The 12,650-nt window shown below is 35.6% G+C and overlaps 1 protein-coding gene across 1 annotated transcript in view; it reads right to left on the reverse strand.

Annotated features, from left to right (window-relative positions):
- The window catches only part of UROS (uroporphyrinogen III synthase), an 11,391-nt gene extending 5,033 nt beyond the window's left edge, over window positions 1-6,358 (reverse strand). Inside the window, exons 1-5 of the mRNA XM_010169029.1 lie at window positions 6,296-6,358; window positions 5,351-5,434; window positions 4,218-4,314; window positions 2,367-2,441; window positions 1,042-1,116 (exon numbers count right to left, since the gene is read on the reverse strand). Coding sequence (XP_010167331.1) covers window positions 1,042-1,116; window positions 2,367-2,441; window positions 4,218-4,314; window positions 5,351-5,434; window positions 6,296-6,358 — 394 coding nt within the window. The remainder of the gene's footprint in view (window positions 1-1,041; window positions 1,117-2,366; window positions 2,442-4,217; window positions 4,315-5,350; window positions 5,435-6,295) is intronic.
- Window positions 6,359-12,650: the final 6,292 nt, after the last annotated feature.

Here is a 12,650-nt window from a genome sequence, read left to right on the forward strand (position 1 = left end):
AGGCCAGGCTGGATGAGGCTTTGAGCAACCTGGTCTAGTGGAAGGTGTCCCTGCTGCTGGCAGGGGGGTTGGGACTGGATGAGCTTTAAGGTCCCTTCCAACCCAAACCATTCTATGATTCTGTGACTAATTCTGCTGACTTCTTCTGCCATCCGTTCCTCCCAGCCAGAGGACAGACACTTTGAAGGCAGCACGCACCTCAGCCGAGGATCATCTGGAACACCACATGTGTCAGAAGCTCTGAGGTCAAACTCATGGTGCTGGCAGCTCCTGCTTATGACATTTTCACAGAAGTGCTATAACTCAGGCTGTTAAAAAATGCAGCCTCTTTTTTCACAGCTTGTACTGACCCATCCACTCAAAAAATAATCAGTGCCTAAGCCTAAAAATGTTCCTTAATACTATCAGAAATTTTATGAAACTACTGTTAAAAATGAAAGGAAGTAGACTAACTAAACTTTTAAAATTACCCAACAATCTGCTAACACACTTAGAAGCAGCAAACAGACCAGCATTAGAGCTTTAACTGTAGGAAAACGGTTAAAGAAAATCCAAAACCACTCTCCTTTGGTGCTGAAAAATAGATTCCTCTGAAACTACATGTTCATTCTGAGGAAAGGAGTTCCCTGTGTCATCTACTTTGAACTAGGGCATGGTGAAAAATCCCCAGCATCAACTGGTTTGAAGCAAAGAAAGTCAGCTCACCTGAAGTTCAGAGAGAATCAACACACCTATAAGCACGATCATTGAAATCTTGTAGTAAAAAAATACTTTGTCTACTAGGTAATATAGTATTATTAATGAAATACAGAGTCTAAGATTTCATGGAATCATAGAATAGTTTGGGTTGGAAGGGACTTTTAAATGTAAATTAATAATTTGTGTAGGTATTTCAAAGTATTTTAGAGATATAATCCACATTCCCAGAAGCTGAATTCATGGGTTCTATATATAAGAGATATATGCAGTATGTACACATGATTTTATTTATAGGAAATTCTGAAACAATGGAAGGCAAGTAGAAGATTTTTAGATACTTACTTGAGCAAATATATTCAGCTAACTTTTCAGCATTTCCAGACTTTTCTCCTTGTGGAGTAAGGCCAATTTCTTCCACTATAACCAAAAGTAGCAAAAAAACCCCATTGAAATCAATGAGAATGAAAAATTCAGATTTATCATCACAGAAACATGGGTTGAAAGGAAGAACAACTCCATCCAAGCACACAAATACTTCTTGGAAAAGCAAAAAAAAATTAGAGCATTTGAAGTAGTAACAAGCTATGAAAAAATTGATTTTGACTCTAGAAAGACTTAAATGAAAAAAGTACAAATGAAGAATTCTGGGGATAGCTAAGCTGTTCTGGAGAGTTTTTAAACTCGTGTACCTGAAGCAGTGAGACAGCAAACACATGGCACAGTTTGGTTGCAGCTCGCTTCCCAACAAGCATATTGCTGCTCTTTGCAGTGAAGGCTGAAAAAAAATCTGATCAGAAAATCTGGGAGTGTAATACTGCTCTTATTTAAGCAAGTAAATAAGGAATGAATCCCTGAGCAGTTAACTCATTTGGGGTTTGATTGATTCAAGATGCTTGTAAGGTGTCACCAGTTGGTGATCCAATGTTGTTAATCAGCCTGCTTGAAATAATAAGCTTTTTATAGAGGTAGCCAGTACTTACCCAAATTATTTTTGGACTACAAGCAGAAAAACATCAAACTTTTAATATTCTCTGTTAGTCTTTTCATTTCCTATGTAGTTCAGTGGAAGTTAAGGCTACAATTCCATTTTACAATAAGAACAGCTTTCATAAAACTGAAATCTACATTGCATTTTTGTTATGCACATAAAATATGTATTTCAGATTAAAGCCAATGCCAAGACAAATAAAAGCAGCTGACCCACTGAAGACAACAAGGGGCTGTATAACGCTGGCTGCTGTTTGGCAAGTGCCTCACAGCAACACTGAGGGAGTGAAGGGCCAGTGCATCACACTTGGTACAACCTCAGACAATCATGTTATAATCCCCTTCATCCCATTTCATTTCCAAAGTGAATGAAAAAAAAATGCAAAAATGCAAATTAAGAACATTTTTTTTCCTTTTTTGATCAAATTTTTAAAGTAGTTACCATCACATTACAATAAAAGTGATGAAAAACCAGAAGCAGGATCCTTAGGTGAAGCACGCACTAATAATTCTCATATTTATGAGAATTACACAATTATTTGTTTGCAAAATTATCCATTTATAAAACTTACCTACATTTTTTTCTAAGCTCCCTTGAATAGTAGCTAATACTCCAAAAATTGTATTTATAAGAGAGACTTATCTATGATTTCTTTTTTTTTAAAAAACCCTCAGCTTACCTAGAGAAGCTGTAGCTTTTCCTACCACGTACACTGGTTTGGTATTCCATTTTTGTTTAAGAGATTTTGACCAGGCTGAAAAACATTAAATTAAATTTAAGCACGTAGCAACAAAATCTGAATGCTAAATGAGTATTTGGACTTCTGTTTAATCTACAAATACAGCACAATAATAATTACTAATACTCCACTATGTACTTCAGTAAATCTGGATGTACAACATGAATTTTTAATGTATTTTTTTCATTGTGTAAATAACAGTCTACAACATGTTTTTAAAAGTCTAATTTGAGTAAACAGTTCTTAGCTGCTTTTAAGTAGTGTTTTTAATGCACACTTGCCCCACACCGATATTAATACCAATATTTTGGTATTAAGAATTTTAAAAAGGACCAAAACTCACAGGAAAAAGCAGCACATAGTATAAAGGGAGATTTAGACATACAAATTGGTGGTTCAAAACTGAAGGCTTAGGCAAAAAGCCCAAATATAGTCTTCTATGACAACAAATAAAATGGTAAAAATCTATATCTATGCAATACAGTAGTCTGTAAGAAAAATATAGAAACTGATTATATTTTAAACAGACATTAAAAAAAAAAGTTATCAGCTTAGAAGTAAAATGTACCAGAGATCAAAATAAAATTACTAGGAAATGGTTTTTCTCCTTCAGGCATTAAGTATATTATAGATTAGACTTCTTGGCTCTAGCTACCTGATTCCTATGCCTGAAATCTTAATAGGACAAAAATAGATATGCTAAGTCTTTTACTGTCTTGTCTTAAAACATTGAGTTCTTTTCCAGTATTCTTGGAGGAAAAAAAATAAAATAGAAATAAAAATTACAACAGGAGGAAAAAAAAAATAAGAGGAAACTATTCTAAAGTAGGAAAAAGAAAAAGATTTATTACCTTTGAAAGGAACCCAAATAGAACTAAAGGCTCATTTTATTGATTAAAATATGTGTTTCAGCATCTCCCAAAATTCTTAAACAATACTAGGGAGCAACTCTAGATAAGAGATTACATTTGAGCAAAACCCCTAAAATACAGCCTTTTGCTGTTGAAAATCCTATAAATAAACCGACAGTGTATTTACCACTTACTCAAGAGCGTAACCTTACCCACTGCACATTGATTAGTATGCCTACAGCCTAAATACAGAGCAGATAAAGTAATGATGCAATTTAAGTGCACACAGAAATTCCAAGCCAGAAGTGATCACTTACTGTAAGAATTTAGAAGAGTTTACAAGGATCTGACAGATAATTTCTATTTGATATGATAATTTCTATTTAGCATTACTCACAACTAATCTCTTGGCTTTTATGTATCACCATGTCTTCACTGCTTTTTAGCTAATGCTTAATTCACTTGATAAATTTTATATTCAAGACAGAGAAACCTGGTTTTCTGTAGGACTCCATATGAAGTCCACACAGAAGCAGCAGTGGCCAGTTTTGACAATATGCTTCTCTCTTTAAGGAAGGAAAGTGGTGAGTAAGCAAAACTAGGCACTGCAGCAAAATATTCCTCATGTGTCAGTTTCTGTTTACAACTCTTTTTAGCAAAGATAACCACAGCTGAAAAAAAGCTCACACTAATTAGTAATTACCTTCAATTAGTAATTTGCACCAAAAGCCTTTTCCACACAGCATAAGTGTGGAAAACACAACCCTCAACCCTTTAAAAGCTCAATTTAGTATGAGGTCTTTACGATGCCAAAAGATTTATGAGATACAGCTTTTTTTAAAGAAGGTATAATCCAAACACTTACTGGTGGGTGAAATAAAATGACAAACTCAAGAAAATACTGAAAGAGAAAGAACAAGGAATATAAATATGCACTTACCTTCATTTTTACTGTTCTCTTTTAAACATATCTTGATGGCTTCTAATGCTCTTGGACTGGTAAAAACTAGGCCTCCATAACACTCTGGATGAGAGAGCTACTTATAAACAGTAAATTTAAAAAAAAAAAAAAAAGGTAAATAAATGAAAAAATAAAGTTGATCAACTCTTCATAATCTTGTGAAGAACAAACAGCTTCAATAAATGTCTGAAACTGAAATGGGCAAATATTTCATTAGTATCAATAGCCAGAGTATTTATAAGAGAAGTGTATAACAATACCACATTGTACACAACACGATACAATATTGGACACAACATCAAGTATGTTGCCCATACTTGTTAAAACATTAATTTGGTCAGATAGAATTCACAGTTAGATTGATGATGGATTATAGATGGTCACAGATATTGGGGTATTTTATCACAGCAAGAAGTTAGAAGACTGCAATGACAACTAAAGGTTACCTGAGGTTCACCTTTAGGTTGTGCTGAAGTTGTATACTGCACCTCCTAGTTATATGGAATAAAAATGCATAACTGGTGTTCTCTTTCTGCTCTTTCTTTAATGGATATTTATTTTAAAATGTTGACATTTTTTTCCCAGGGAGGTTCCCTTTATTGACCATCTCCAGCAGCACTGAATTCAGGTGTGAAGTGTTTCAGTCTATCACAATCTGCATTTAAAAGTGACTGAAGAACATTTTTCCTTTTTGGTACTTATCTTTGAGAGCCCATTAGTAATCTCAACTGTTCTTTGAGGAAGCAGGGAGGTGTCTGGGTAGCACTCTCTGTGTTACTGCTTGGAATAACACTTGTTTTCTCTTGTATGAATTTGTAAGTACCTGATATGTCATTCACCATCCTTCCAGCTCATTTCAGTGACAAGAATCCTTGTCTGTTCCTGTAGATTCTCAGAATTAATAGAATCTGTGCATGTTTTGTTCTGAATTTGAGATTTGTTATACATTTCTCTTATAAATATGGTATTGTAAACAACTGTGTTTGTGGAAACACAGGAAGAGGTACCACCAAGGGCAACAATATTATTAAATCAAGATAAGACATAGCATCTTGGCAACCATGCCCTAAATTCTGCTGAAAATGAGGTGACTGAAATAATTTAAAACTTACCTTTTCAAATAAGCTTTCAAGAGAGATGAATTCAAATGACAAAACTGGAATCAAAGTTGCTTCAAATCCATGTAATCCTAATTCCTATGGAAATAATAATAAAAAAAAAAGTTTAAAGCTCTTGAAATAGATTTCAAACAGTATTTTGTCCTTTTTCAAATAATTGACTAGGTCAGCACAAATATTTACTTTTACTAAAGTCAAATACAAAAGCATCTTATTTGCTTTTCCTAGTGAAACTACTTTGGGTTTTTTTGGTTATTGAGTATTACAACATAATACAAAACAATCAGCTGTGGAACTGAGGCTTCCTACACAGCTACTGCACAGTTCCAGTTTACACCAGCACGTAACTCTGGCATCTCTAAGTGACCATCACCTAGTCCTGCAAATATTCCTGTCCACCTCTGTAATTCTTTAAAGTCAACAGAACTGCTCTTGGGAGTAAGACCTACTCATGTGATTAAAGGCAACAGCAGAAAGGACCACAGCAACAGGTAACCTCTTCTTCACATCACATTCCCAGTAAGACTACTAACATTCTTTGTCATCTTAATTCTATCCATATGAACATAATCAATACTAAGTAATTAAAATGAAATTGTTTTAATATCAGGACTTTGCTTTAATGATGAATATTGACGAATATGATATTTTAATATCAGCTTTAACAATGAATCAGTATGAATGCCCCACAACTAAAATATTATTTTCAGTAACAGCAAATTTTCTAGCATAGTTTTTTCTTAGCATAATTTCAGACATGCACTCCTAATTTTGACTATTTTTCTTAGAAAATATCATCATTTCAGACATGTACTCCAAATTGTGATTAAGCATGTTTTTCACTTGAAACAGTTAAATTAATTTATCTCACTGAACACATGATACTATTATTTAATAGTGAAGTGATACAATTCTATACTTTTTTTAAAGTTTACTCACCTTAATATAGGGATCTGGTCCTGAATCTTTGTCTTTGGGATCTTTCAGCAACAGAACCTTCATTGTTTACCAAATAACTGCAAAAAAACTCTGAAAAACAATAAAGGAATTTATCTAAATTAGATCTAGAGGACTTTCTACTGAACAAGTGACTTTAATAGCTCAGCTTCAAAGCAACTGGGTTGCTAACAGTTGCTCTGCTCTCTGTACGATGAGTAAGCAGTTAACTACATTCTCTGGGCAGGAATATCCACCCTGATAAGACCAACAAATAACATGCTGTCTTTAGATAATACCACTTAAGGGAGAAACTATAATGAAAGTCATCAAGGAAAACACATTTAAAGGAGAATATGTAGAAAAAATAACAACCCCTACAATGCAGTCACGTTCAGCAATGTTGTAAGATGCTATCTATGAAAAATGATCCTCTTTATTTCCACGCTAGCTTCCATTATGCTCATCATAATGACTATGCAAGGGCTTATGTATCAAGCGATTTAATTCAATGTATTTAGGGTATCACCCTTTTCATAGGGGAAAACATGCAAGATAAGTGTTTCAAAATTAAAAAAAACCCAAAACACACCCATATATACACACATTTATCCATGTGAATGTAATATATATATAATATTCATATGCCTTCTTTGATGTATTTATAGTAAACAAGGCAAGACTGAAAAAATATATTCTGCCATTAGAATGAAAAATGATAGTTCTCAGTTCCTTAAAAGTTGACTTTGGTGCTGAATTCAAAGCCTGTTACAACATATAGGCAAATATACCAAACATCAAAGTAAATAAATGCCATAATACAAACAGAAAGCCATTCCCTAACTGTACATTTACCTTAATTATCTATGCGTCACTTCCCTGATCGATTACATACTAGCAAATTCTCTTTAAAATTCATATTTATGAATATTCAAATGTACAGAAAAATTTAAATTTTACTCATTTGCATGACATGCATTGAAATCCTCAAAATTTCATTGAAGACAAAAACACTTTTTCAGACAAAAATGGAAAAAGAGAAAAGGCAGCTTTAGATAAAAGTGGACAAGGCAGGATCTGGTACAAGTAGCCAGAGCTCAGTGTCACACATGCATCTAAAGGCAGAAGCACATCAAAACACAGGTGGGGAAAAGGGCACCCAAAGCACCACCCCCAGGAACTCAATATCCAGCTGTGATACTACATTAATTTTGTGGATTTTAAACTTAATTTTTTATTTTTTTTTTTTAAATCTAGGTTTTAAAATGTGGTGTCAGAATTACAGTGTTTAATTCTTAACATCTTGCTGTTAGACATGGAAATACTAATTTCCACAAGACTTCTAGCACTCAAAATTGACCCAATGGGCTTTGCAGTTCTGAAATCCCGAGCCAGTGAAGTCAAAGGGAATGACTAAAAGCACACACAGAAGAAAAAAACAAGAACTTTGTCCAGGACCTTATTCCCAAAACCAGTTATTCTTGCTGAATTCAAACTAGAGCAAGCACCAAAGGAAATCCCATCCATGGCCTTCAAGAGTTAGATTCCCAAACACTCTTGAGTATCCAGTTGCTAGTAGCTTGAAGGAGGTAAGGTGAAGTGGCTTTTCTCAGTCACTTGAACACTCTAACAGTCCTTACTTTAAAAATCCAACATTCTTGTAAAAACCTAGTTTGCACATGGTTCTTTGTGGCAGAGACTGTTGTTCTGATACTGAAGTTACTAACGATCTTTACTATAACTCTACCTTCAGTGCTTTCAGCCTTTGACAGGCTGAGAGAGTTGGGGCTGTTCAGCCTGGAGAAGAGAAGGCTCCGGGGAGACCTTATAGCGGCCTCCCAGTACCTGAAGGGGCTACAAGAAAGCTGGGGAGGGACTTTTCATAAGGGCAATTAATGACAAAACAAGGGGAAATGGCTTTAGGCTGAAAGAGGGGAGGTTTAGATGAGATATTAGGAAGAAATTCTTCACTGTGAAGGTGGTCAGACAGTGTCCCAGGTTGCCCAAGGAAGTTGTGGCTGCTCCTCCCTGGAAGTGTTCGCGGCCAGGTTGGATGAGGCTTTGAGCAACCTGGTCTAGTGGAAGGTGTCCCTGCTGATGGCAGGGGGGTTGGGACTGGATGAGCTTTAAGGTCCCTTCCAACCCAAACCATTCTATGATTATGCTCTAAGTATGACACATTTCTACTGGTACTCTTATAGTCTAACAGCACCAAGAAAAATGATGTTAACTCTAACCTACCACACCCTCCTACTGCCAAAATATATAACGTCTAATAACTTTATGAAGTCATCAAAATATAAAAGTAAGGAAAAAAAAATAAAATCCTTCCAATCTGTATGATAAAAGATAATAATACTTTCTGGAAAGTGCAATTTCCAAAAGTATTGTAATAAAACCCCCAGGTGACATGAGAGAGTTAATGCAGGTACACCTGAGGAAAGCAGATTCTTAATTAATTACCTTAGGTAGTTAGAAACAAATTAACTTCCCATCCTGTGCCTTATTACCCTGTCAAGTAAAGAATAATAAGAAGAAATGGGTAAACATCCATGCATAACAGGGTGACTTACAATAATCAAATTAATTATTGTGTTTAGATCCTGCATACAAAATATAGACTAAACCCAAAGAATCACTGCAAAGTCACAAAATACCATGAACTACTGCAAGATGCAATTACCTAGCTGTTTCCACTACAAAGAGACCATACAAGCTGCATTTTGGACTCAGCCATCTGGCTCACTTGTAAGAAGAACAAGACTGAACAGCCCTGATGCTCTTAGAAGCTTATTTTCAATTCTGCCAGAAGGCAGCACGTTTACAGACTCCAAAAAGTGGCCACAAGTGTCCAAGAGGAGACAAATTTGACCCAGGGAATCTGTAAGTTTGTGTATTCATCAATAACACGTATTTTGATCTGCAACAACTGATCTCTGACTGCTTTTGGTTTTATTGCTGAAAAAATTAAGTGTGTTTTTCTGCAGGTACAACACTCTCAGACTGTTTTGTTCTTTCTGCCCTTGCAACTCTGACAGGGTCACACAGATTTAGGGACAAGTGTGACCAAACTAAAACCAGTGGAATATGCCCATTTCACAACGCCAGGTCATCACACCCAACACTATGGGTGCAACCCACCCAAACTCACTTTTCTAGCCAGTTTGCCACAGACACATCACTGTGAACTGGGGCAAAATGCCATCACAGGAGCAAAAGTTTGCAAAAAGCTTGCAAAAAACATGCAAAAAAGCATGAAAAAAAGCACACGAGCCCATTTTCAACCCAAATATATGCCAATATATATTAAAAGGCTGAAGAGGTTAAAACTTGATGGATTCTTTTTGTGAGGAAAAAACATATAGAGTAGTTTTTGTGTCTTGCTGGAATGGATGTGAGGGTCCCACTGCACTGAGAAATCAGAGAAATAGGAGAAATACAGTATTTTTAATGGTTTGCTTGTGTCCTTGAGATGTTACTAAGGAGTGCCCTACAATGACTGAAACACAATTTTCCAAACAGCTAGCTTTCTGCTAAATAAAACTTAAGGGCAAGAACCCTGACAAACATTCCTACTGAATCATTAAGAGAAAGCACATAAATAAGATATGCAGCATCTTCAGTAATTTTTTGATGTATTTTGAGGGAAGTACTTACAACACAAAGATTTATTTTAGATTATCTTATATCTATAAATTACATCTTACATTTTTAATCAAATTGGTATACACAAACTTCTGAACAACCATAAAAAGTTTCTATATAGACCAAGGAGCGGGCTTAGCAGAGTCCAGCAGAGCTCAATCTATATCTGGAAAAGGCAACATGTATGAATAACCTGAATAAGTTTTCCACTGCCAAGTCTTTGTTTATAGGATGATGCTGCCCACCCACTTTTGGCTCTTTGTTTGCCTCAGCACCAATAACAACCCTGCAAAGATTGTTCTTCAAATGTTAAAAAAAAAACCCCAATAACATTTAAAACCCATTAGGTCTGCAAACAACTAATAAGAAGACAACACATTTTTTCTGTCTTGACCACATAGACACAAAGATGAAGAAAAACTGGTGTTAGTCAGCCTGAGGTTTGAGAAACATCCAATTAGCTCTGATAACAAACTACCAGAGCGACTGGAGTGTCTGAGGCATTACATCACGACTGAAGGCTAAAACCAGTTTGGAGCTATTGCTCTGAGTCCACATTACTTAATTTTAATCTCACCTTAATCTAGAAGAAGGGTAATTTTGGGTCACAATTCATATTCAGAATATTATGCTTACAGATATAATTGAAATGCTTCCCATTCACAGCATCACAGAGTAAAATTCAACATCCCCGTGCCTTCAATTAAAATATAAAACTGATTACAATGTGTATTGCTGATATTAGTACAGTAAAAATGAGCAATACCCTCTCATTAAAAAAAACCTCACATATTTTTTATATAAAACATTGTACAGAAAGAATATCTCCATGGGTCACTCAACCTTCATTTCAAAAGCTGTTCCCAAACTAATTACAAACTATCTTTAATAAAAAGGACAGCTTCTAAAAAGAAATAAAATTGGTCCTTTTGTTTCTTGCTGCTAAGTGACACTGAGAGCTGCAAAATATATTAAATTTTTCTATTACTTTTCTGATTATAAGCAACTGTATGGGTCACACAGTAAGGTCTGATTGCCAAGTGCAAAGGGAATTGTCTGTTCTATCATAAACAGAAATGGAGATGAATTATGAGACACTATTGAGATATGATTTAAAAAAAAACTTTTTAAAAAAACTTTTTAAAAATCCCTGGGCTAGGATTTTTGATGCTATGCATTTCTTATCAATGATGAGATGGGTTTAATAACTAGAGAATTCAAAAAAGCCTAACTATAAACTGCCACGATGAATGGCTCAGAAATCTACCAAATTCAGTAGAATCTGTTTTTTATATATATATATATAACAAATGTAATATATATATATTATAATATATATAAGTAACAACAACAGATCTGAAAATACTTCCCACTATTTGGGTGTCTATGTCACAAAACTCAACAACAAAACTGATTCTTTGTCATGGCAAACCAGAGCAGCAGCAATGGACATGGACCTTCCTCCTACACCATGGATGTTTAACAAAAGCAATGTTAGTTATCAGTACGATTCCTGACTGATATAGTTTCAAAAATAAAATGGAAATCTGTACACAGGTACAGACTGCATCCCCACAGAAGCAGTTTTACTGCAGCAGTAAAGGGTTTTGCCAATATATTTAGGAAGAAAATATATTTTATTATATTAGGAAGGAATTCTTGGCTGTGAAGGTGGTGAGACAGTGTCCCAGGTTGGCCAGAGAAGCTGTGGCTGCTCCTCCCTGGGAGTGTTGAAGGCCAGGCTAGATGAGGCTTTGAGCAACCTGGTCTAGTGGAAGGTGTCCCTGCTGCTGGCAGGGGGGTTGGAAATGGATGAGCTTTAAGGTCCCTTCCAACCCAAACCAGTCTGTGATCTCTCTCCACACTGAATTCTTTCCCTGTGTATCAGTATTCATATTTTGGCAATGAACTATGTGCTCCCAGAGCAGACACAGCTCTCAAAAAATAATAATAAAAAAAATAAACAGAGATACATTTGATACTCTGAAGAGACATGCAAATTCTAACCTATTTGGATTGTATTGATAAAGTAAAAACTACATCCTAGGCCTAGTGTCTTGCATTTCTTCTGGCTGGCAATAGCAAATGTCCAATCCTCTTCTTCAAATGATCTCATTCACACCCACCTTTCTTCACTAACTAGACACAAAGATTTAAATGGAACATGGTCTGCATGAATGAGGCTCAAACATTAATGGCCACTGCTATACTTCTTAGGGCTTTGGATTTTTCAACACATTTTTCTGATCTTATTTTTCCTAAAACACATTCACATTGTGTTTACTGCACTCTACCTCACTGCCTTTTCTGTTTGTTTGTCTGTAATTATCTATAACTAGTCTGGGAATTAATTTCTTTAGTAAGCAGTAAGCATTTGATTCCTTTTTTAATTTGTCTTTCAGTGATTTGGCCAATGTCATGGATGGTCAGGATCGATTTTCAGGCCCCAGTACTGTATTTCAGCCTCTGTCTGGCTTTCTGTTCTTTACAACAGTGTGACAGGCTCAACAGAAACAAGAACAGAGGTGGTGAGGGTGGAAGACACGTGAGAACTTTTGTTGCACAGGACAATTATTCTGCTTGCCTTTAAACAATGTGTCAGCAGAGCAGGGAGCTGCAACAGTGAACACACACCTACACTTCCAGGTGTTGTTTCAAGTGTATTTTGTGTGACGGCAGAGTCTGGATGACTTACTGTCCTGGTTTGTAGCTG

The sequence above is a fragment of the Antrostomus carolinensis genome, unplaced genomic scaffold, assembly GCF_000700745.2.
Source record: "Antrostomus carolinensis isolate BGI_N321 unplaced genomic scaffold, ASM70074v2 scaffold20245, whole genome shotgun sequence".
NCBI lineage: Eukaryota > Metazoa > Chordata > Aves > Caprimulgiformes > Caprimulgidae > Antrostomus > Antrostomus carolinensis.